This window comes from Abramis brama (genome assembly GCF_963993115.1).
Source record: "Abramis brama genome assembly, chromosome: 5".
NCBI lineage: Eukaryota > Metazoa > Chordata > Actinopteri > Cypriniformes > Leuciscidae > Abramis > Abramis brama.
Window position 1 is genome coordinate 49,638,720 of NC_139967.1, and position 26,500 is coordinate 49,665,219.

Genomic DNA, 26,500 nt, shown 5'->3' on the forward strand with positions numbered 1-26,500 from the left:
TTGCTGAACTTGGGTCTGGCTCCTGTTGGAGAAAACAAGTACAAGTTTATTATTATAAATCATGAAATATCAATTTACAGGCTGCAGACATCATGTGTGTATATATACACAGCTAACAGGGTTCGTACAGATACTGTCAAATTAAATTCAAGGACTTTTCAAGAACTTTTTTGGTTTTCAAGGACTTCAATCAGAGATCTCACTTATCAAACAATATCCATATTATCTGTCAAATTCGAAATAAGGTAAATAGATAAAGGAAAATAAACCAATAAAACAAAATGGTACAGATAAAGTGCAGCAGATGCATTGACTGTGGTAACTTTAAAGAGGCTACATGCAACTTTTTCCCCAAAATAAACGTAACAATAGCCTTTTTTATTTGACCATTTATGACTAAATAAAAAAAAAAAAGAAAAAAAAAAAAGAAATATCAATTTACAGGCTGCAGACATCATGTGTGTATATATACACAGCTAACAGGGTTCGTACAGATACTGTAAAATTAAATTCAAGGACTTTTCAAGAACTTTTTTGGTTTTCAAGGACTTCAATCAGAGGAAGGTGCTGGAGGGCTCATGGGAGTTTGCCCAACCAATCTACATGTGCTTTGTGGATTTGGAGAAGGCATTCGACTGTGTCCCTCGCGGCGGCCTGTGGAGGGTACTCCGGGAGTATGGGGTCCGGGGCCCTTTGCTAAGGGCTATCCGGTCCCTGTACGACCGGAGCAGGAGCTTGGTTCGTATTGCCAGCAGTAAGTCAGACTTGTTCCCGGTGCGTGTTGGACTCCGGCAGGGCTGCCCTTTGTCGCCGGTTCTGTTCATAATTTTTATGGACAGAATTTCTAGGCGCAGCCAGGGGCCGGAGGGGGTCGGGTTTGGGGACCACACGATTTCATCTCTGCTCTTTGCGGATGATGTTGTCGTGTTGGCCTCATCAGACCAGGACCTCCAGCATGCACTGGGACGGTTTGCAGCCGAGTGTGAAGCGGCTGGGATGAAAATCAGCACCTCCAAGTCCGAGGCCATGGTTCTCAGTCGGAAAAGGGTGGTTTGCCCGCTTCAGGTTGGTGGAGAGCTCCTGCCTCAAGTGGAGGAGTTCTAGTATCTTGGGGTCTTGTTCACGAGTGAGGGAAGGATGGAACGGGAGATTGACAGGCGGATCGGTGCAGCTTCTGCAGTAATGCGGTCCCTGTACCGGTCTGTCGTGGTGAAGAAGGAGCTGAGCCGCAAGGCGAAGCTCTCGATTTACCAGTCAATCTGCGTTCCTACTCTCACCTATGGTCATGAGCTGTGGGTCATGACCGAAAGGACAAGATCCCGGATACAAGCGGCCGAAATGAGCTTTCTCCGCAGGGTGGTTGGGCGATCCCTTAGAGATAGGGTGAGAAGCTCGGTCACTCGGGAGGAGCTCAGAGTAGAGCCGCTGCTCCTCCACATCGAGAGGGGTCAGTTGAGGTGGCTCGGGCATCTTTTCCGGATGCCTCCTGGACGCCTTCCCGGGAAGGTGTTCCGGGCATGTCCCACCGGGAGGAGACCCCGGGGAAGACCTAGGACACGCTGGAGAGACTATGTCTCCCGGCTGGCCTGGGAACGCCTCGGTGTCCCCCCGGAAGAGCTGGAGGAAGTGTCTAGGGAGAGGGACGTCTGGGCATCCCTGCTTAGACTGCTGCCCCCGCGACCCGGCCCCGGATAAGCGGTAGAAGATGGATGGATAGATGGATGGCATTTATGACTAAAACATCTCCTGATGAGCATACTGACACCTTGTCAGCTCACAGTGGGTGCACCTATAAGCCTGTATCCTATTTTTCCTATTTTCTGCCGGGTCGGATTTTTCGCGCGCTGTCTGCGGATGTGACGTCAAGCGTGTTCATGTTAAACGTTTCAGATCACTCTGCCACCACCGCTAGTCAGCAAACAAACTTAGTTTCTCAAACAATATATGTATTTGACTGTTCTTACCTCTGTAAACATAATGTTGACTTCTTTGCAGCGGATGACTTGTGAAGTGTGCACGTACGAGAGCGAGCAGAAAGGAAGAGCAGTTCCGTTTTTTGGCCACAGGTGTCAGTCGCGAGTTTAAATTTCAGAAAATCGCATGTAGCCTCTTTAACCATTGAAAGGACACTATAACAAAGATATCACTCTCTTTTTTCAAACTGATTTTTCTCCCATGAATATATGATTGACATGAAGAATGAAAGCTGTATCATATACTTGGATATTTATGAGCAATATCACACTCATAGCCATGTGAAGTGGCTCTATATCTATATCAGACGGGCTACAGCGTTCATTCTGTGAGAAAAGATTGTTTTATTGATAAAATTAAACACTAATTTCACATATATTGTCTTTCAATAATTCAAGCGCTTTTCAAGTACCTTTTCATAAATACTGTATGGCTGTTTTCAAGGGTTTTCCAGGACTTACATTTCAAAAAGTCAAATTCAAGTACTTTAAGCATTTTAAGCAGCTTGTACGAACCCTGAGCAACAGACACACAACCTCATGAACTCTACAAATCCACCTTAAATAAAGACACTTATTTTACTATGAATTGAGCTGGGCAAGTCTGGTGAAATCTGATGTATCGGCGAGACCAGAGCTAGTTGTTGGATAAATTAAACAGACTTACACTACCAGTCAAAAGTTTTGGATCGGTAAGATTTTTAATGTCTTTAAAATCAATGTCAAAAACAAGCAAAGAGCATCCAGTGTGACAACTTGCCCCGCTGTGGCTTATACAGTGGAATAGGTGATGTTTACCCTGCACTTTAAACTCAGAGTCGGATGGAGAGAGATCGCCCTCCTTCACCCCGAGAGCCTCCATCAGCTCTTCCACGTTCATCCTGGCCGTCAGCTCTCCGTTTCTGTCCCCGATCTGAGAGCAAATAAAGCAGAAGACCGAGTTACAGGTGTGTGTGTGTGTGTGTGTGTGTCGAGTTACAGCGGCTGCTGGACGGCAGAGTCTGGCTTTCACCTCTCTGGAGATGTCCAGGTGTTTCCGGGCGTAGTGAAGAGCCTGACGGTGGTTTCCCAACGACACGTAAGCGTTACCCAGACTCCAACAGGCCCGGCCCTCCCCGACCCTATCAGAGACAGACAGAACGCAGATTCATTCAGGGACGAAGCAGAAGTGACGAGTGAGTCACTGAGTCATTCTTTAGAACGATTCGTACAAAAACGCTGATTCATTCAGGGATGAAGTAGAAGTCACGAGTGAGTCACTGAGTCATTCATTAAAACGATTCGTACAAAAACGCAGATTAATTCAGGGACGAAGCAGAAGTGACGAGTGAGTCACTGAGTAATTCTTTAGAACGATTCGTTCAAAAACGCAGATTCATTCAGGGACGAAGCATAAGTCACGAGTGAGTCACTGAGTCATTCATTACAACGATTTGTTCAAAAACGCAGATTCATTCAGGGACGAAGCAGAAGTGACCAGTGAGTCACTGAGTCATTCATTAGAACGATTCGTACAAAAACGCAGATTTATTCAGGGACGAAGCAGAAGTGACCAGTGAGTCACTGAGTCATTCATTAGAACGATTTGTTCAAAAACGCAGATTTATTCAGGGACGAAGCAGAAGTGACGAGTGAGTCATTGAGTCATTCGTTAGAACGATTTGTTCAAAAATGCAGATTAATTCAGGGACGAAGCAGAAGTGACGAGTGAGTCATTGAGTCATTCATTAGAACGATTCGTTAAAAAACCCAGATTCATTCAGGGATGAAGCAGAAGTGACGAGTGAGTCATTGAGTCATTCATTACAACGATTTGTTCAAAAACGCAGATTCATTCAGTGACGAAGCAGAAGTGACGAGTGAGTCACTGAGTCATTCATTAGAACGATTCGTACAAAAACGCAGATTTATTCAGGGACGAGGCAGAAGTGACGAGTGAGTCATTGAGTCATTCATTACAACGATTCGTACAAAAACGCAGATTCATTCAGGGACGAGGCAGAAGTGACGAGTGAGTCAATGAGTCATTCATTAGAACGATTCGTTAAAAAACACAGATTCATTCAGGGGTGAAGCAGAAGTGACGAGTGAGTCATTAATTAAAATGATTCATTAAAAACGCAGATTCATTCAGGGACGAAACTGCTGCTCGGAGACGTGTAACGGCTCTACTGATATTTTTGTTGGCAAAATAAGAGGAAAAACTGTTTGGACAAGGCAGTTGTGTCTGAACGTCGTATGTTCTGACCTGTCGTTGAGCTCTTGAGCGATGAGCAGGTGTTTGAGGTGATAGTCGATGGCACGTTCATATTCCTGCAGGAGTGTGTATGTGTTTCCCAGACTGTAACACGCTTGAGCTTCCATCACCTGATCCTTCAGTTGCCGAGAGAGCTGAAGAGTTTTCCTGAGGAACAGAGAAAGTATGATTTTCTAATCTCTAGATATGGATTGGGTTCACTGTAAGAATATATGCTAAAAGTTTGGGGTCGGTAAGAGTCTATTCTGCTCACCAAAGCTGCATTTATTTGAGCTAAAATACACTAAAAATTGTGAAATATTATTCCAATGTAAATCAGCTGTTTTCTATATATATATATATTCTAAATATATAGTAAAGTGTAATTAATTCCTGTGATCAAAGCTGAATTTTCAGCATCATTACTCCAGTCTTCAGTGTCACATGATCCCTCAGAAATCATCATGATGATTTGATGCTCAAGAAACATTTATGAGTATTATCAGTGTTGATTTTTTTGTGGAAATGCTGATATAATTTATTTTATTTTATTTTAATTTATTTTCCTTTACATGAATAGAATGTTCAAAAGCATTTATTTGAAATAGAATCTTTTGCAACAAATGTCTTTTTACTGACACTTTTGATCAATTTAATGTGTTTTTGCTGAATTAAAGTATTATTTATTTTTAAACGTTTAAATGGCGGTGTGTTTTATAGCATTTAGTTAGTGTGTGTGTGTCCGTGTGTGTGTGTGTGTGTGTGAGAGAGAGAGTGAGTGTGTGTGTGAGTGTTTAGAGAAGTAACAACACACCTCTACTCAACAAGCCTCATGATTGATATATTTTTCAATTCTTTAGTGTAAAACATTTTTAATGATGAAAAAAGTGTCTGTATCTGATAATCTGTCGCTCACACACTCGAGCACAAGCTCAAATACTTCCTCTGAGGAGTGTGTGAACTACAACTGAGATGCTGTTTGCTTTTCCTCTTGCTTGTTACATGTGAAAGTTTCAGTAGAGGCTCTTTAATCTTCTCCTGTCCTGAAGGTGTTTGCACGGCATTATTTCTGATTCCTTCATTTAAGAAACAAACCACCGGTGTCCTGCATCCTCTAGATGGCGCTGTAAGTCATGATCACCTGTAATACTCTGTCGCTGTGTTGAACTGGCCCAGGAAAATTAGAGCGTTGCCTAGGTTACTGTACGCTCGCCGCTCCGCTGCCTTGTCGCCAAATTCCTTTGCAATAGAAAGACGCTGGAAACAACAAGGAGGGATTGTGTGTTACTTTGAAATGCAAATCCCTGTGAGATTCCAGTTTCAGTGACGCTCAGTGTTGTTTGTCGCAATGAGGGTTTTACCTCTCTGTGGAACTTAATGGCCTCAACAAAATTACCCAGCAGGTAATGAGTGTTTCCGAGGTTCCCGAAGGCTCTTCCCTGGGCGGCTCGGTCTCCCAACTCCTTCACCAGAGAGAGATTCATCCTGAAAGAGAGTTTAGGAAACTAATTTAGGACTTTTCACAGGTTTGTTGCCTCATAAAACAAGTAAACAGTCTTTGTACCTAATGTTGTGATTCTAACGGGTTGATTCAAGGAAGTTTATTCTAGAACTTTTTGAAAATTAAGGGAAAAAAGGTTTGAATTGCATATAAAGTTTCCATCCATTAAAAATTGCACAGTTTTAAAGTCCCCCTGTGGTGAAAATCCAGCTTTTAATGTTGTTTATATGTCTATGTGGTGTTTTTAATATGCTTTAAGACAAAGCATGTGTAAATTCATAAGTCGACACCATTGCTGAGTATTTTCTCCTTAAAACTGCTGTGAGTGAGTGGAGGCGGGGCTCATTTGCATATTCATAGTACCGTGCATACTAAATGAGGCAAGGGTGTCGGGTTGCATTCAAGATATTTTAAGGCATGAAAAAAAAAATTCAAGTAAAAAACATTTAAATATGTAATTTTGGTGATAAAAGATGCGTTTTAAGGGATGAAATTAATGACTACATTGGGACTTTAACAAACTAATAAAGTTCACTTGATGCATATTTCTGTAATAGCACTTATGCATTTTACACAATAAACTTTTTATATTTATCATCAATCAATTCAATCTTTTGATAAGGTTTATTAAAGTAATTCATCTTATATTCTTCATCCGTTCATACAGATTTATGCTGATTCTAAGCTAATTCTAAGCATTTTGAAAATATGATTATTTAATAAATAAAAATGTGATTTTGAGAACGTGGGATACCAACAGAATTTCGTTGCTTTTGCACAGCAGTAAAATGACAATAAAGTCTATTATCTAACTTTGAGTGTAAAGCTGTGAAACGATTAATCGCATCCAAAATAAAAGTGTAAAAAAAAATAAAAAAATGTATATATAAATACACATGCATGTACAGTATATATATTTTTTTAAATGGGTAGCACTTTATTTTGATGGTCCCTTTTGAACGTGCTGTTGACTATAAGTAACTTTGCAACTATATGTCAACTAACTTTCATTGGAGTATTAGTGTACTGTCTGCTTAATATCTGCAAACACTTTATTGTGATGGTCCTCCAACAGACACTCTACTGACTATAAGTAATTTTGCAACTACATGTCAACTAACTCTAACCCTAACCCTACCAGTCTACTAATACTCTACTAATACTCTAATGAGAGTTAGTAGACATGTAGGTTGTTGTAAACTCAGAATCGAAGACCAGGAGACTTGGTTGTTTCTTCAGCAGGATTCTTTATTGAGATCACGAGCTGTCGGTAGCTGCAGTCACCAAAGTCTAACTAAAACATTATACATTGTAGTTATATACATTCCAAGGGGGAGGGATTACATAGAGGCGGAAAATCTGAATAAAGCATGCAAATGAAGTGGGAACACACCCTACTCTGAGAGCACTACCAGTCCAATTGAATCAGCATAACTATTCACATGCTGATACTGGCCAGGAACTCCAATTCCAAGAGCCATCCCAGAGCCATTAAAGACAAAAGGTGAAAGTCAATCAACCTAACGATTCAACGTCTGGGCTCCGAAAGGTGAGAATCTCAGTGATCTGACTCATTTAAAACACAATAGAGAAAACAGGTCTGGCAGGAAAGGAGACTCTTGCTGGAGACTCAATAATCATCTGAAATCAGTCTACTAAACTTTATCAGTTTATATACTATTGCCTTGGAAAAACTAAATTAAACATTTAATAAATATGTAATACAACACTTCCCCCTTTGAGAGTTCTAATAACTCTCACAAAAATACAAATTTAAACACTTAAAAGTTCATTCTTGTAACTTGATCGTTACAGGCACATATTATGTTCTGTGTTGTTCATCTGTAATTGCATGTTGACACTATTGCATGTTGACACAGAAACAAACATGCAATTAGGGTCCGTGAAGTTCTTACGGGTAATATTCTTTTATGATTGGACCAGTCATGTTCTCGTGCGAGGCGTGAGTCATTTGTTGAATGAAACACTTGATACTGTGGACGCATACGTAGAACGCCAGTAGGAGAAACAACAGCAGAATTCCTATTTCTTTAATCCACACCCAGGGTTTACCAATCAAGTTTCCGAACCATGAAGAATTGTCTTCAGTCATCTGGTGTAATTTTGTTGAAAGATCAAGAATGTCTTGTTGGATTTTGTTCAAATTCTCTGTTGGATCCATTAACCCAGTGCAGCATTCAGGGCCGATAATGGTGCAGGCTCCCCCTTGCGTTGCAAGAATGTAATCCAAGGCCACTCGGTTCTGTAAGATCATTATCTTGTGTGAAGCTAGAGTGGCTGTGATGTTACCCAGGGCCAAAGCCGTATCGTTGGCCAATTTCTGTACAGAATCCGACAGGCTTCTGACTTGATCGAGAGCCTGCATGATCCCATACGATGGGATTAAGGCTCCAAGAGTTCTTGACCACCACGTTTGAACACAAGTGAGTCCTGGAATGCAGCCATCTTTGTTGGTAGAAGGAGCTGAATTATGTAACTGTGGAGAGCTTGGGGTGGAGTGTGTATTTTCTCTGATAGCTGGCAGAACATACACCAGGGTGCACCTGCCGTTGAATTGGCTGGGTAGGATGCTGTAGACAGAAGTTCCACATAACCAAAAAGTGCCAGTTGGTGGAGGAATCATACACAACTGATTTATTGCAAAAAGTTTCGGTAGGGATGGGTTCCTGGAGAGACACTCGTTTAAATCATTTTCCTGTTTCATTTCTGTAGTAGTGACGTACACATGGGACTCATCTGTTCCTCTTTCAATCACAAAACTGCAACGTTCATGAGGAATTTCACCCAGTGGTGTCGATGCTGGAGCATTATTTTCTATGCACCAGTGGAACATCATTGGCAGGAGTCGATCTGTCATGATGGGAGTAGCTGAAGTTAGGTTGCAGGATGGTAGTCCAGGAATGCAACACTGAGAAGCTGGAGGAATGGTTACGTTGTGACATGTATCCTTGTTGAATAATCCACTGGTATGATGATCGAATAAGGTACACGTGTCACATTTGGAGATAGGGTGTGCAACCCATGGGATTCCAGCTCCTACTGAAGGTGCATGTGGCATGCAAACGTTCTTTCCAGCAAACAAGGCATTTCTTGACATATTCATCAGCTCTAAGAATATGTTGTTTCTGGGGTCTACACTTTGCGCTATGTCCATGATGGTTAGTATTAAGGCAATCTTGATCATGTTGCTGGATGACTGAAGTTCCCGTAGGTGTGTCTCTGCGTTGTGTATTTTTCTTGTGTTGGTTGTAGTCTCTGCAGTTGGTCTAGTTGTTTCCTGGAGGTTGGGTCTTCATATGCAGGTGTGTAGGTCCGTGCATATGGTTCTCAGGATAACCGTCAAGTGGTATCTGCACAGAGTTAAGAAAAAAAAACAAAAGAGAACAACGGCAAAAGAGTATTTGTTGTAAAGACTGCAAACATTAGGGTTGTATCCTCTGTTCAATCTGATTCTGCTATTGTTGTTCCTTCTTTCCCTATTTCTTAATTCATGAGACACCTAAAAGGAACAGTGAGGTGAGGATGGACTAGTGGTTGGGCAGGGCCTATAAGGGAATCTTCACCGCAGGATTGGCCCCCGAAGCCTGTTGCTTTCGGTTCTTCCCTGGGCTCCTCACTGGTCCATGTGTCCTATCCTATCCCTGTAGGTGGAGGAACAACTTTACAGTGTGAAACATGAGTCCAGGTTTTCCTTCCCTGACACAATACTGCAGCTGCTGTAATCAACATAACTTGATGTGGTCCTTGCCACTTAGGCTCTAATGGTTTGTTTTTGAATGACTTTATCATGACCCATTGACCTGGGACGATTGTGTGTCCACCTTCTGGTGGAGTCTGCCAACAAGACTCAACTCTCGCTTTGGCACTCTGTACTGCCTTTGTGAGGTTTTCACAGTAAGCGATCAGGGCATCTGAGGCAATGTGTACATCAGCATTTCTAAGATCAGTCACACCTGGCATTTGCATTGGGCATCCAGTAATAATCTCATGAGGACTCAGTCCTACTGTTCTGTTAGGTGATGCTCTCATACTACACAGTACTGCTGGCAGCGCTTCAACCCATGGTACTCCTTCCTGATGCATTTTGCTTAACCTGATTTTGATTGTTCTGTTTGATCGTTCAACCTGTCCTGATGCTTGTGGCCTGTAGGGACAGTGCAGATTCCACTTAACCTTCAACATTCTGGACACCTCCTTGACAACCTGTCCTGTGAAGTGTGTACCTTGATCTGAGTCAATGCAATCTGGTAATCCCCATCTGGGAATGAAATCAGTGACAAGACATTTAGCGGTATGTGCAGCTGTAGCACGCCCTGTTGGATAAGCTTCTATCCATCTTGAGAACTTGTCTATTACTACCAAAACGTCAGTTTTTCCCTTACAACGAGGCAACGATATGTAATCAACTTGCAAATGACGAAATGGTCCTGGTGGAGCTGGGGTATGTGCTGCTGGTGTAATTGCTGCTGGTACATCATTATTTTTCTGACATGTAACACACCTTTTGGCTGTTTCTGTGGCTACATTTCTGAATTTTGGATTCCACCATTGATTTGAGAACCTGTGATTCATCGTTGCTGGACCACTGTGACCCAAATTGTGTATTTGTTGAGCCAAATATGGCAGCAGTGATTCGGGAGCAACATACTTCCCCCCTTTGGTCCAGCAGCCAGATGAATCAATGGTGGCTCCTTTGTCTAACCATGTCCATGCTTCATATAGAGGAACATCTTTGTACAAATCAATGATAGATTCAGGAGACAGAATTGTCTTCTGTGCTGTACTACCTGAACACACTTGTACAGTTACATAGGAACAAGCCTGTTTAGCTGCTACATCTGCAAGAGCATTACCTTTAGCTTCTGTAGTGTTAGTTGTGAGATGTGCTTTCACTTTGATCACCGCTAATTTCTTTGGAAGTTTCATGGCAAACATAAGATCTTTCACTAATTCAGCATGCTTAAATGGGGGATCCAGCAGAAGTTAGAAACTGTCTGCTTTGCCAAATGACACCAAAATCATGAGTAACCCCAAAAGCATACCTGGAATCTGTGTAGATATTTGCAACTGATCCTGAAGCTAGTGTGCATGCTCTAGTTAAAGCTACCAGTTCTGCAGCCTGAGCTGAAAAATGATCTGGAAGACGACCTGAAGCTACCACCTCAGTGGTGGACGTTACTGCATAACCTGCTCGTCTGTTCCCTTCAATTACTTGAGCTGAACCATCAACAAACAACTCAAATTCTGCATTCTCTATGGGAGTTTCTGCTATTTCACTTGTCGCTGCGTATGTAAGCGTAACACAATCATGAGTCATTTCGCCTTCATCCTAACATAACACAACTTCAGTCATTGCAGACATCATACATGTTGATGGGTTTGTGACTGGTGCACGCTGTAAAACAATGTTCGGGGCTGTGAGAGTAGTCAACCAATTTCCCCAACGAGAGGAAGTGACAGAAGTGACTTTTGCTTGATTCATTAGTGCAGACACTGCGTGAGGGCATTTTACATTTACAGTCTGACCTAACACCATTACTGATGAAGCCTGAAGCGCTAGATGAACTGCCTGTACTGCTCTGAGGCATGGTCCCATACCTTGAGCTACTATGTCAAGTTTACCTGAATAGTAATGAATTGGGCGTAAACTGCCCCCATGATCTTGCATTAGACATGCAGTCATGAAGCCTAAGTGTTCATGGACATAAAGCACAAAGGGACTATCAGATTGGGCAATTCCTAATGCTGGTGCCTGACATAGTGCTCTTTTCAAATCATTGAATGCTTTGAGGTGAAGTTCTTCCATACAAATAATATCTGAATCTTTACCATGGCCTTTCAACAAGTCATAGAGAGGCTGAGCAATCGAAGCATATTCTTCAATCCACGGTTTACAGTAACCTGCTGTTCCTAAAAATGAGCGTAGTGTTTTAATGGTAGTAGGCGGAGGTATGGCTTTGACTGAAGCCGCTCGATCCTGTGTAATGGATCTATTTCCTGCACCAATTGTTTGACCCAGAAATGTGACTTGCTTTTTAGCAATTTGAGCTTTGTGAAAGCTGCATTTGTGTCCTTTTTTATGCAAATAGTCCAACAATGCTGCCAATTCAGTTTGATGTACCTCGTGATCTGTTGAGGCAATCAAAATATCATCGACATATTGGATCATAGTGGACTGTTTTACTGGACATTCTGGGTCACACAAATCACGTCTGACAGCCTGATGGTATATGGTCGGGGAGTTTTGAAATCCCTGAGCCAATCGGGTCCACTGATATTGTTCATGGTCAACTGTGAAAGCTAACCATGGCTGGCTGTCAGAGTGCAATGGTAAAGAAAAGAATCCATTAGACATATCAATTACTGAAAAAATCGTACAATCTAATGGTAAGCCATTACAAATTGTAGATGGATCTGCCACTAGCGGGGTGATTTTATCAATATGTTTATTGGCTACTCTGTAGTCTATTGTAAGTCTCCATGTTGCATTGGACTTTTTGATGGGCCATATGGGTGAATTACATGGGCTATTGGTTTTAACTAGCACTCCTTGCGTCAGCAACTTTTCTACAATAGGTTTGATTCCCTGTATGGCTTCCTTACTGATCGGATACTGTTTGGTAACCGGGGGTGGAGTTCCTGTCAATTTGACTGGTTCTACACCTGTCAATAAACCACAATCATCCTTGTCATTAGGCCAAATTGGATGATTCAGTAAGAAAGCATACTCTGGAGGGATTGCATGATTGGTAGAAACGTATGCTGAGGAAATTTTAATGCTAGCAGATTCTGAGGACATGTCTAAAGTTAGATTTACTTGTCTCAGAAGATCCATGCCTAAAATTGCACCTGTATTCAATGGAGCACATAGTAATTTTGTAGTCAGAGTTTTCGGGCCAAATTGTACCTCTATGGGCGGGGTTTCATACAAAACAGAATCTTCACCTATTACGCCAGTTAAAGAAAGTTTGGTTTTCTTGTACGGGATGTCTAAACCTTTAGCCAATTTTGTAGGAATTATTGTAATTTCTGCACCTGTATCAAGCAAAAAATCAATCTCTCTCTCTTGTATGCTACCTTTCACAAAAATTATTTTGTCATTATGATGGATTAAAGGGGAAAGGTAGCTACTCACAGCCCCAACAATTAGTTTTTTTCCTGGTCTTGTTGTGCTCTTAGAAGAGCCTGAACGAGCTGTCCTAAAGTTTCAGTGGACACTTGCGGAACTACATCAGGGTTGTAAGCCGGCTGAGAAGGAGCAGAATTATGCATTCTATTTCTTTTATTATCTTGCAACTTCTTCCTACTTTCTTTCTCCCAATGCCCTAATTTTCCACAGTAGTGGCATGTACTTTCTTTTTTAGTCCATCTATTGTCTTGTTTCGTTGGGTTAAACGTATCTGCTGCTATTCTCACTTGGGTTTTAACATCAGCATCTCTTTCCCATGTAGCTAACCTGTCTAGGTTACTTCTGAGAGTTCCGTTAGCCCACGTAACATGTAGGAATGGCAAGGCTGATCTGTACTCAGCTATAAGACCATCTGCCCAAATACGGATTAGAGCTCCTCTATCATCTAGTACACTTTCAGAATCCTCCACTATTCCAATGTAAGTTGCAGCTGCCTGACAAAATCTTTCAGTGTATTCACTTATAGTCTCTCCTTTCTTTTGTACACATCTAGTAACTTTCGACCAATCTATTTTGGGTCCTAAGAGATTCTTTAGGATTTTCAAAACACCTTCTCTCAAATTGGGAGTTGTCAAGTTGGGAGGAACACTTTCAGTTCCCTCAATTCCCTGAGACCTTCTCCTTGCCCCACACACCTTCACTGAATCTACTGGCTTATCAGTTACTGATTGGATGGCTACATCTGTTTCAAAGAAAGCTTTTAAGTCAGGATAAATGTTATCCGGCTGACTAAATTCTCCCTCATCAGTTTTTTCTGCATCTTTGTTGCGGTGTAATTTCTTAGTCAAAGAAGATATTCTAGCACGGAGCTCATTGTTCTGTTTCTCTAGCTCTGAGTTGCGTTTAGACTGTTCTGTAGCTATTGCTAAAACAAATTCTCTGTGGCAACAAATAATGGCTTTCACCTTGTTCTTGCGAATACTTGCTCCTAGTACCTTTTTACAATCTTCTATTGACCATGCTTTGTCTAGATGAATCTCATATTTCTTTGTCAAATCCAATCTGACGGACTTCATCACTATAGAGTCCATTAGCTCTCCCAACAATGTTTTAAATTCGCTTTCTGACCACAATGGAGTCGCACGACCACCTTTTTCAGTAGTGGGGATCAGTCTGGCATTTTTCCTAAACATTTTTGTGAGTTTTCTTTGTTACCACACAATAAAAAAAAACTAAAACTTCTCTCTAGTGTCTACACAGAGGGTACACTTGTTAACACATCAGCTATCGTTAACTCTCCAAATGACCAACACTTCACACTTAACTTCCCTGCCTACAAGAACAGAGGATAAACAAAATATTAGCAATTTACACTAAATCTTCCCTGCCTGAAACAGAGGATAAACCAAAATATTAGCACCTTATGCTAACCGTCCCTGATAAAGCAGAGGATAAATCTTCACTAACTTTACAGAGGATAAACCTTCTCTAGCAATGTAGAGGATAATGCAATTTCATCTCTAAAAAAAACTTTTTTAGAGGATAAACTTAGTTAACCAAACCCTGCAGCTGTCTGTTAACTACTTCTCTGAACGGCGCAGAGGATATCAAACTTGTACGGGTCTTTAAAGGTTCTTTTGAATAGAGTAGCACTCACCAACCCTTGGTTGTCTGGAAATCTTTGTTCAGCTGGAAGTTTCGCTCTGGATTCCAAAAGATGCAGTCTGGAAAGCAGATCTTTTGTTGAGCTTGCTGTTTCAATCTGGATTCAGGTGAAGAAGCTGGAACTCTATCCGGGTCACGGCACCAAATTGTTGTAAACTCAGAATCTAAGACCAGGAGACTTGGTTGTTTATTCAGCAGGATTCTTTATTGAGATCACAAGCTGTCGGTAGCTGCAGTCACCAAAGTCTAACTAAATCATTATACATTGTAGTTATATACATTCCAAGGGGGAGGGATTACATAGAGGAGGAAAATCTGAATAAAGCATGCAAATGAAGTGGGAACACACCCTACTCTGAGAGCACTACCAGTCCAATTGAATCAGCATAACTATTCACATGCTAATACTGGCCAGGAACTCCAATTCCAAGAGCCATCCCAGAGCCATTAAAGACAAAAGGTGAAAGTCAATCAACCTAACGATTCAACGTCTGGGCTCCGAAAGGTGAGAATCTCAGTGATCTGACTCATTTAAAACACAATAGAGAAAACAGGTCTGGCAGGAAAGGAGACTCTTGCTGGAGACTCAATAATCATCTGAAATCAGTCTACTCAACTTTATCAGTTTATATACTATTGCCTTGGAAAAACTAAATTAAACATTTAATAAATATGTAATACAACAAGGTGCAGCGTTACTTATAGTCAACAGAACGTGTTAAAGGGACCATCAAAATAAAGTGAAACCAAAAAAGGTTATTTATATATAAAATATTCATATATAATATAAATTATATATAAATATATATATATATATATACAGTATATACATGCAAATATTTCTTAAATATATGCATGCGTGTATTTATATATACAAAATAATTATACACAGTACACACACATTATGTCAGGGTTCACCAATCTCGGTCCTGGAGGGCCGCTGTCCTGCAGAGTTTAGCTCCAACCAGCTCCAACACACCTGTTTGAAAGTTTCTAGTATGCCTAGTGAGACCTTGATTAGCTGGTTCAGGTGTGTTTAATTGGGGTTGGAGCTAAACTCTGCAGGACAGCGGCCCTCCAGGACCGAGATTGGTGAACCCTGCATTATGTAAACAAACTTTTATTTTGGATGCGATTAATCGTTTCACAGCACTATTTGAGTGCAGAAATAATTTACGCATGACTGACAAATATGCATCTCATGAAGTTTATCAGTTTGTTTATGTTAAAACCATGTCATCCAAATGCATGGACGTTTTATATGAAACTGAAGTAAATTTAGGTGCGCCTGGAAGACCAGATGTCCCTGTTCTCCATGTTTTCAAAGTAAACGAGGGACTGTTTCTCTTCTGGTCTCTCTGCGTCTCGTTTATGTGCCGTTAAAACCTTCTTGATCTGCTAAACACCGCTGTTAATAATGCAGTCGGGCAGACGGGTCGCTGTGGTTTGGGTTTAATGATTCTCCACTAAACTTCAGGTGCACTGTAAATCTGAATAAGTTGGTAAAACTCAAATAATTTGAGGTAATCAGTTATTGCTATTAACTTGAAATATTTGAGTAAGCTAATTCATACACAATTTAAAATCATCATGTAATCTTAACTTAAATATTTTAAGTCATGGAAACTTGGCTAGCTTTAACCAGCTAACTCAATAAATGCTACATTACTAATTGGTAACACAATGCTTTGATAGCATAGCACTTGCTGAATGAGTACAGCAAATTAAAACATTTAACATACACTGTTCTCAAACCAAGCTCATGTTCCACTCGTCATCATGATGGTAACTCCACAGAAAAAAAAACAACATGACAGAAACTCTTCTAAACTAGCATGACAAAACATTAAACACTACAAAATCTCCCAGTTAACATTAATGTGGGAAAAAAAGCATTGTATAACACTAATATAATTTATATAAACACTAATTATATAAATGCTAATTTTAGCATTTACTCTTACTTTTTAATGTCATGACAAAGCATGCTGGGAAATAGAAATCCCAGCCCAGTTTCAGTTAAATTTAAGTTTATCTAAATTAAAAGAAATAAGTTAATAAAACTCAAAACAATGAAACAATTCAACTTACTTAAAATGTGGCAGTTTTGTGAACTCTAAAGAAAAAGAAAGTTCTATGTACTCATAAAAATCAAGCGTAGCATCAGTTCTGGCAGGTCACGTTAGTCAAGCTCGCATCAGTGACTCTCAGCTGATCCACGTCTACCTATAGGAATATGACGCCTATCACTGTATACATATATAAGCTCCTTCAGTATTATCAGCAGCTATCGCATTTCTCAGGAGCGAATTACCCTCCTCCCTCCCCAGATCCTCTCATTTCTCAGGAGCGAAAACCCTCCTCCATCCCCAGCTCCTCTCGTTTCTCAGGAGCGAATAACCCTCCTCCATCCCCAGCTCCTCTCGTTTCTCAGGAGCGAATAACCCTCCTCCCTCCCCAGCTCCTCTCGTTTCTCAGGAGCGAATTACCCTCCTCCATCCCCCAGCTCCTCTCATTTCTCAGGAGTGAATAACCCTCCTCCATCCCCAGCTCCTCTCGTTTCTCAGGAGCGAATAACCCTCCTCCATCCCCAACTCCTCTCGTTTCTCAGGAGCGAATTACCCTCCTCCATCCCCAGCTCCTCTCGTTTCTCAGGAGCGAATTACCCTCCTCCCTCCCCAGCTCCTCTCGTTTCTCAGGAGCGAATTACCCTCCTCCATCCCCAGCTCCTCTCATTTCTCAGGAGTGAATTACCCTCCTCCATCCCCAGCTCCTCTCGTTTCTCAGGAGCGAATTACCCTCCTCCATCCCCCAGCTCCTCTCATTTCTCAGGAGTGAATAACCCTCCTCCATCCCCCAGCTCCTTTCGTTTCTCAGGAGTGAATAACCCTCCTCCATCCCCAGCTCCTCTCGTTTCTCAGGAGCGAATAACCCTCCTCCATCCCCCAGCTCCTCTCATTTCTCAGGAGTGAATAACCCTCCTCCATCCCCCAGCTCCTCTCGTTTCTCAGGAGTGAATAACCCTCCTCTCAGGAGTGAATAACCCTCCTCCATCCCCAGCTCCTCTCGTTTTTCAGGAGTGAATTACCCTCCTCCATCCCCAGCTCCTCGCGTTTCTCAGGAGTGAATTACCCTCCTCCATCCCCCAGCTCCTCTCGTTTCTCAGGAGTGAATAACCCTCCTCCATCCCCAGCTCCTCTCGTTTCTCAGGAGTGAATAACCCTCCTCCCTCCCCAGCTCCTCTCGTTTCTCAGGAGCGAATAACCCTCCTCCATCCCCAGTTCCTCTCGTTTCTCAGGAGCGAATAACCCTCCTCCATCCCCCAGCTCCTTTCGTTTCTCAGGAGCGAATTACCCTCCTCCCTCCCCAGCTCCTCTCGTTTCTCAGGAGCGAATTACCCTCCTCCATCCCCAGCTCCTCTCGTTTCTCAGGAGCGAATTACCCTCCTCCCTCCCCAGCTCCTCTCGTTTCTCAGGAGTGAATAACCCTCCTCCATCCCCCAGCTCCTTTCGTTTCTCAGGAGTGAATAACCCTCCTCCATCCCCAGCTCCTCTCGTTTCTCAGGAGCGAATAACCCTCCTCCATCCCCCAGCTCCTCTCATTTCTCAGGAGTGAATAACCCTCCTCCATCCCCCAGCTCCTTTTGTTTCTCAGGAGCGAATTACCCTCCTCCATCCCCCAGCTCCTCTCATTTCTCAGGAGTGAATAACCCTCCTCCATCCCCCAGCTCCTCTCGTTTCTCAGGAGTGAATAACCCTCCTCTCAGGAGTGAATAACCCTCCTCCATCCCCAGCTCCTCTCGTTTCTCAGGAGTGAATTACCCTCCTCCATCCCCAGCTCCTCACGTTTCTCAGGAATGAATTACCCTCCTCCATCCCCCAGCTCCTCTCGTTTCTCAGGAGTGAATAACCCTCCTCCATCCCCAGCTCCTCTCGTTTCTCAGGAGTGAATAACCCTCCTCCATCCCCAGCTCCTCACGTTTCTCAGGAGTGAATTACCCTCCTCCATCCCCCAGCTCCTCTCGTTTCTCAGGAGTGAATAACCCTCCTCCATCCCCAGCTCCTCTCGTTTCTCAGGAGTGAATAACCCTCCTCCATCCCCAGCTCCTCTCGTTTCTCAGGAGCGAATAACCCTCCTCCATCCCCCAGCTCCTCTCATTTCTCAGGAGTGAATAACCCTCCTCCATCCCCCAGCTCCTTTCGTTTCTCAGGAGCGAATTACCCTCCTCCATCCCCCAGCTCCTCTCATTTCTCAGGAGTGAATAACCCTCCTCCATCCCCCAGCTCCTCTCGTTTCTCAGGAGTGAATAACCCTCCTCTCAGGAGTGAATAACCCTCCTCCATCCCCAGCTCCTCTCGTTTCTCAGGAGTGAATTACCCTCCTCCATCCCCAGCTCCTCACGTTTCTCAGGAGTGAATTACCCTCCTCCATCCCCCAGCTCCTCTCGTTTCTCAGGAGTGAATAACCCTCCTCCATCCCCAGCTCCTCTCGTTTCTCAGGAGTGAATAACCCTCCTCCATCCCCAGCTCCTCACGTTTCTCAGGAGTGAATTACCCTCCTCCATCCCCCAGCTCCTCTCGTTTCTCAGGAGTGAATAACCCTCCTCCATCCCCAGCTCCTCTCGTTTCTCAGGAGTGAATAACCCTCCTCCATCCCCAGCTCCTCTCGTTTCTCAGGAGTGAATTACCCTCCTCCATCCCCAGCTCCTCACGTTTCTCAGGAGTGAATTACCCTCCTCCATCCCCCAGCTCCTCTCGTTTCTCAGGAGTGAATAACCCTCCTCCATCCCCAGCTCCTCTCGTTTCTCAGGAGCGAATAACCCTCCTCCATCCCCAGTTCCTCTCGTTTCTCAGGAGCGAATTACCCTCCTCCATCCCCCAGCTCCTTTCGTTTCTCAGGAGCGAATTACCCTCCTCCCTCCCCAGCTCCTCTCGTTTCTCAGGAGCGAATTACCCTCCTCCATCCCCAGCTCCTCTCGTTTCTCAGGAGCGAATTACCCTCCTCCCTCCCCAGCTCCTCTCGTTTCTCAGGAGCGAATTACCCTCCTCCATCCCCAGCTCCTCTCGTTTCTCAGGAGCTAGGCATTCTGATTCCGCTTTGAATCAGACTAAATTCTCGAATTATGTTGTAAATTAAAATATTGACACTAATGATATTTGCAATACATTTTTGTTGGTTCTGTTCATATTCATGCTAGGCTGCATGGATGTGCAGGGAGTTCTTGCCCAGAACAGAACCATACCGCCAATCCAAACTATATGCTAATTGTCAATTGTATTTGACGATGGTGGTCCTGACAGAAGGTAATTTGATGGAACTAATTTGTATAATTTGAGTTGGCTCTACTCAAACCAATTAATTATTTTGAGCGTTAGGGTTTAAAGTAGGACTCACTCGTAGAAAGCCGTGGCTCGCTGAAGCGTGTCTCTGACATCGGCCGGAAGATCTCCGGGATCTTGAGCGCAGCCCCACAGACGCTGCTTTCCTTTGGCATGAAACACGTTCCCGATGTTATACAGAGCCCTGGCCTCCCCGACCTGCAACAACACATTCAGAACAGCAGCTTTTCACTTCAACAGACCAGTATCAAACCAGTCTGACTCGAAACCTCAGAAAAAACATTCACTGTGGTTCCATATATATAGAACTCTAGGGTTCTCGACTCCATTTTTAAAAAGACTTTATGCCAAAAAGGTTCTATATAAGCAGAAATGTCTTAGAAAATCTTGCTTTTAATGTTGTTTATATGTCTATGTGGTGTTTTTAATATGCTTTAAGACAAACCATGTGTAAATTCATAAGTCGACACCATTGCTGAGTATTTTCTCCTTAAAACTGCAGTGAACCAAAGACAGTCTCAAAAACACGCTTTGAAATCGTTGGTGTTTCTGACGTCACAAACTACCTTGTAACCAATCAGATCAACGTGTGATCGTCAACGAGTGGATCTCTGAGCTGAGTGAGTGAGTGGAGGCGGGGCTCATTTGCATATTCATAGAACCGCACATACTAAATGAGGCAAGGGTGTCGAGTTACATTCAAGCTATTTTAAGGCAGGAAAAAACATTTAAATATGTAATTTTGGTGATCAAAGATGAGTTTAAAGGGATACAATTATTGACTACAGGGAGACTTGTACTTCACTTGTACTTTACTTCAAATCTTAAAAGCATTTTAAACAAAAACTGTACTTAAAGAGAGTGCATTCTCATGACTGTTTCATCACCATGAAATCACAATTGACAATTCTTGTTTTTTAAGGGAATATTGCAGTGTTTATCATAAATGATTTATCGGTGCACATCATTGTTGTTATAATAATCTTGAATGAGAATAAGTTCCTCTTGCAGCATCTCTTCTCTTCTCTGATGAAGAGGGCCGGGCAACCTGTCACTCACATGAGATCAGCCAATAGCAAACCACAACCATGTCAAATAAAAAGTTTTGCTTTAAAGTATATTTTAACTCATGGTTTGTGTTGATTAACATACTAAAGCACATTGATTATAATTTTAAATGTAGTGTGTTATTTAATATTACATTTAAAGTTAATGTATTTTAAATGTAATAAATTGCATGACATACAAGTTTCAATAGAAATTACGTTAAAGTATATTTCAGTTTGTGCTTGTCAGTACATTCAGCAGTTCACTTTAAAATAAAGACAATAGAAGTTATAATGAAATTACATATAAAGATGTGCTGAAGTTCTACTGAAGGTGTTTCAAAAATGACTCCACAGTTCAGTTTTGGTCGAAAGCAACTACAATATAAAACTCTATATATCTGCAGGTTGGTTGTTTATCAAATCCATCAATGTGCATAAGGGCTGTCAGAATGGCTGAAAAGCTAAATTCGAATTTCTTTCTTAAATATTAGCAAAATTTGAATTCAAAAGGCAATGCTTAAAGGGACACTTCACCGATTAGCATTAAGCTTTGTATCAGTAGAAACCCAGTAGTATTCAATGACCGTGCTTCCCTCCCTCATGACTCCCTGAGACGAGAGATTTCTGTATTCTGTGTCTGGAAAAAAAACTCAGATGACGCAAAAATCGTCATTTAGCTCATCGGAGGCTTTTTTGTCCAGAGGCGAGAGACTACAGCCAGTAGGAGGAGCTCGTTCCGCATGTTTTCAACCCACCCATAGGGGGATCTCACGATAAAACAGCGTCTTTTCAGTTTCGAGTCAACTAGTAGCCTAACTGTATCATTTCTTACGATACTGCCCTCTGTAACCGGTAGGCGTGGCTTGGGAGTGGCCTCGTAGGGCAGCGAAACAAGTGCATTCTGGGAGTTGTTGTCTTTCATCCACATGAGCCAAAAATACATTTTCTGGCTTTTCTCAGTCTAGAAGGCACCAACTTCTAAAATAAATTCACATTTCTGCTACATAAATGACCCAATTTAAATACACACTCATCTTTCCAGCGGTGAAATATCGCTTTAATGTTAGAGGAAAAAAGTGCTGTATTGTATCCTATGCCCACAAGAGGGCGCAAGCGAGCAAATATAAACCAAATCAAGCATCGCATCTTTTATTGAAATGAAATGACATTCACTTTTTAAAGTGCATTAACTTTTGAAACAATTGTTCTTAAATAAAATATAATTTCCTTAATGTGCATGCAAGGAAAATTAGGTTACAATAGTGTGTTAAACTGTGTTTGTGCATCAGTAACCTGAGAAAACACACTTCAACAGAAGCGTAAAGAACTATATGAACACACAACAGCAAACTGACATTCAGAAACACTCACTTCTACTCACTACATCTACATATTGTTCATCACAAACACCAGACGCTCCTGATCTGAGCGAGTGCTGAGCGCTTTCTGTTGACAGTGTTTCCAGCTGATGAAACACACACTCACACACACACACACACACTCACACTCAGCTCTGACTGATGTGCAGGTTTGGTCAAGTGTGTTGTTGCACCATTTTTGCCTCCAACTGAGAGGGTTTTCGTCAGTATAGCCTTTTGCCGACATTGTTCACATTAACAATGCAACCTCACCGCGCGATCCTGGATAAGCTAACATAAACGGTAACACTTTACAATAAGGTTTATAAGTTAACATTAGTTAACATGAACTAAGAATGAACAATACTTCTACAGCATTTATTCATCTTAGTTAATATTAGTTTCAACATTTACTAATACATTATTAAAATCAAAGGCTGTATTTGTTAACATTAGTTAATGAAACAAACCGCGTCAGTTACGTCATCATCATGTCTCGGCCTCTTGACACACCAAAAATTCGATACACTGTTTTTGCATTCGAATGTGAAGTTTTTTTTTGTTTTGTTTTTGACGAATATTCAGAATTCAAATTTTTATATGACAGCCCTAATGCATTAACCATCTGATGAATATTCCTCAATCTCCAGTCAGCTCTGATGAGGCTGGTTGTCTCACCTTGTCTCCTTGTTCTTGAGAAATATCCAGGTGTCTCTGACAGCACACGGCTGCTTCATCATATCGACCCAAAACCTTCAGAGTGTTTCCCAGATTCCCACTGGCTTTCGCTTCTCCGATCCGATCCCCGATCGTCCTAGATTAAAATGCAACTCGGTTTATTTTCAATGCCGCATGAAACTGAAAGGTTAGTTTGACTCTATCAGTTGTTGGTCCTCACCGAGCGAGTGTGAGGTCGTGCCGATGGTACTCCAGCGCTTTCCCGTACTCCTTCAGGTAGAAGTATCCGTTTCCCAGCTGACTATAGATGGCACTGAGGGTCTTCAGATCTTCGGTTCCCACCTGAACAGCAGCTTCGAAGAACGCTGTACCACCTTTAAAATCCCCCGCTTTACACAGTCTCTCCCCCTCCAGCGCCAGCTCCAGACAAGAGGCTTCCATCCTGGAAAACACAGGGAACATCACGTTCTGTTACATTTGAGTGTTGCATTCTGTTACATTTGAGTGTTACATTTGAGTGTTTCATTCTGTGTAACATTTGAGTGTTACGTTCTGTTACATTTGAGTGTTGCATTCTGTTACATTTGAGTGTTGCATTCTGTGTTACATTTGAGTGTTACATTCTGTGTTACATTTGAGTGTTACGTTCTGTGTTACAATATGTTACATTTGAGTGTTACATTCTGTTACATTCTGTATTATATTTGAGTTACATTATTTGTTACATTATGTTACATTTGAGTGTTACATTCTGTATTACATTTGAGTGTTACCTTATGTTACATTTGAGTGTTGCATTCTGTTACATTTGAGTGTTACATTCTGTGATACATTTGAGTGTTACATTATGTGTTACATTTGAGTGTTACATTCTGTATTACATTTGAGTGTTACCTTGTGTTACATTTGAGTGTTGCATTCTGTGTTACATTTGAGTGTTACATGCTGTGTTATATGTTCTCTGAACGTTCTGAAACAAGTAGCAACATTTAGAAATGTTAGAGGAACATTGGACTGCGGGTTCAGTGAGTGAGTTCAGTGGCTGTCTTTGTGTCTGAGTGAGGAAAGAATTCAAGTCATTTGAAGGATGTTGTTGTTGAATGCATTTTGTGCCAAAGTAATGATAAAAGATCCAGAGTTTAACACACATAGACTGCAGTCGTGATCACTGTGTGAAAAGTGAGCAATTAATTGAAGTATTGAGAAATGTGTCCTAGAGATTGTAAAGAAAAAACACTGTAATATGTACAATATGTAATATAATACATACAAAAAGTTTGGCATCGGTAAGATTTTTTTATGTTTTTAAAAGAACTCTCTTCTGCTCACCAAGGCTGCATTTATTTGATCAAAAAATATCACATTTCTATTTCTATTCATCAAAGAATCCTGAAAAATAAATTGTACACAACTGTTTTCAACATTGATAATAATCATAAATGTTTCTTGAGCATTAAAATATTTATATTAGAATGATTTCTGAAGGATCATCTGACACTGAAGACTGGAGTAATGATGCTGAAAATTCAGCTTTGATCACAGGAATAAATTACACTTTACTATATATACAAAAAGAAAAAGGCTGTTTTACATTTGAATAATATTTCACAATATTACTGTTTGTTTGTTTTTTCAATCAAATAAATGCAGCTTTGAAGAGTCTTCTTTTAAAAACATAATACATCTTACAGATCCCAAACTTTTGAATGGCAGTGTAAATATATAGTCTGTCCTCTCAGTCAGAATAAATGTGAAAAGGATTTTAATGATGAAATAGAAACATTTTTGGACAGTCTGTTTCACAAAGTCACATTTTGATTGGCACATCTGACACTGTGCCACGAAGAATTCAGCTGGGCTAAAGGTATAATGAAATATGTTTATTATGATATTCATTCAGATTATTTCACTGTTTTGTTATTTGTGTCTGGACTCAGTTCAGGCTGTTATTCGGCTTACTATAAAACACAAATGCTCATTGCAAGGCAAATCCAATACATTACTTTAGTCGGTGGCATCATCATGTCTGTGGTAAAACCACTGAAATTGAGTAACTAAGACTTGTTTACATCTGGTGGTCTAAAATGTGTTTATTTCATGGATATCGATGAGTGGAACTTTAGAATATTTGTTTGTTTTCCTCTTTGTTTGATCGGTTATGTATTTCTCACACTATACAAGTCTTGCATTCTCATCACAGTTAAACATAAAACATATTTCCATCACGCTCTCGAAGCATTATTGGTCTGAAAGCAATTATATCTAACCATGCTTTGACAAGAGCTTCTTTTCCATTAATGTCTGAAACGCTCATGGTTTTGGCTTGGCTGCTGTAGACCGAGAGAGATTTATTCAGTTCTGCGGTCGGGAAAAAATGTTGGCCTGAGAAGTAGACGGACCCACATCCACCTCTGCTTTGTTTTAAACTGGGAGACGTTTCTTTCCTCTCTGAGTAAGAAAAACCACAAGATTTTTACATTTCTCTGAAACGATATGAGTGGTTTCTAGGTGGTTTCTTGCTGTCTGGCATGAAAATATTCCTGCCCCCTCACATCTGAGATTAGTACATTCATTTTACCAAGTCAAGAACGTGGCATTAATATTTCACATCTCAGACCCTAAATATGAGCATCAGTAATAGATAAGTCAAGTCACCTTTATTTCTATTGTTTCAAAGTGTTTAAAGTTAAACAGGAAAATAACAGTGCTAATGTTGTACAATAAAATTCATCAATTATAATAATCAACAAATTAAACTTCAGCTGTAACGCAGATCTACAGACGACGATAGTGTCGTGATTCAGACCAATTTATGATTCAAATCAGTCTAATAACAGTGATAATATTCAGAGTTAGTGTCATTATTCAGCTCAATTCAGTTCAAATTATGTTCTCTACCATTGTATATTAATATTACCGTATTAATTTACTTTTAAACCCCACTAAAGGTGATATCAACACAGTGATCATTGACAGAGCAAATAATATACTATAATATACATCTACAGTATATTGAGTTTGTGCAGATTGATCAACTCAGTCTGAACTGAGCTGGACTATAAAATGAACTGTAAACTCAGCTAAAAATATCTGTTCAACATTCCCATTAAGTTATGAAAACGTTATTAAATGTTTTGAAAACATTTTACTTTGTGGTTAAGGGAACATTTTATTTCATCATTCTTCAAACATTATGGAAACGTTACTTTTGAATGTTCTCTGAACATTCCGAAACAAGTCGTTACATTTAAAAATGTTCCAACTGAAACATTTAAATGTTCCATGAACGATGCATAAATCATGTTTTCAGGGATGCACCGATATGAAACATTTAGCCGATAACGATAACCGATAAATCTTTATATTTGAAAGTCTAAAGCGCAGGGTGCAAGTTCACTTGTGGCGTCCGAATCCACTTTTGCTAGTTTAACGACAGGGAAAATGGTTGGCGCTCCCGGCGCTGGTCTAAAAGGGTCGTCCCTATTCTCATAATGAGTAATGGGTGTGTTTTGTCTCTATTCTCTTAATGAGTAATGGGTGTGTTTTGGGAT

The 26,500-nt window shown here is 41.2% G+C and overlaps 1 protein-coding gene across 2 annotated transcripts in view; it reads right to left on the minus strand.

Annotated features, from left to right (window-relative positions):
* Positions 1 to 26,500, minus strand: part of gpsm1b (G protein signaling modulator 1b) — a 52,534-nt gene that overhangs the window by 17,870 nt on the left and 8,164 nt on the right. For both annotated transcript variants that reach the window (XM_084114160.1, XM_084114159.1), the window contains exons 2-10: positions 23,170 to 23,391; positions 22,950 to 23,085; positions 19,920 to 20,062; positions 5,571 to 5,694; positions 5,351 to 5,466; positions 4,222 to 4,377; positions 2,986 to 3,094; positions 2,772 to 2,886; positions 1 to 22 (exon numbers count right to left, since the gene is read on the minus strand). The exon at positions 1 to 22 is cut by the window's left edge and continues 49 nt beyond it. In XM_084114160.1, the coding sequence (XP_083970286.1) occupies positions 1 to 22; positions 2,772 to 2,886; positions 2,986 to 3,094; positions 4,222 to 4,377; positions 5,351 to 5,466; positions 5,571 to 5,694; positions 19,920 to 20,062; positions 22,950 to 23,085; positions 23,170 to 23,391 (1,143 nt within the window). The remainder of the gene's footprint in view (positions 23 to 2,771; positions 2,887 to 2,985; positions 3,095 to 4,221; positions 4,378 to 5,350; positions 5,467 to 5,570; positions 5,695 to 19,919; positions 20,063 to 22,949; positions 23,086 to 23,169; positions 23,392 to 26,500) is intronic.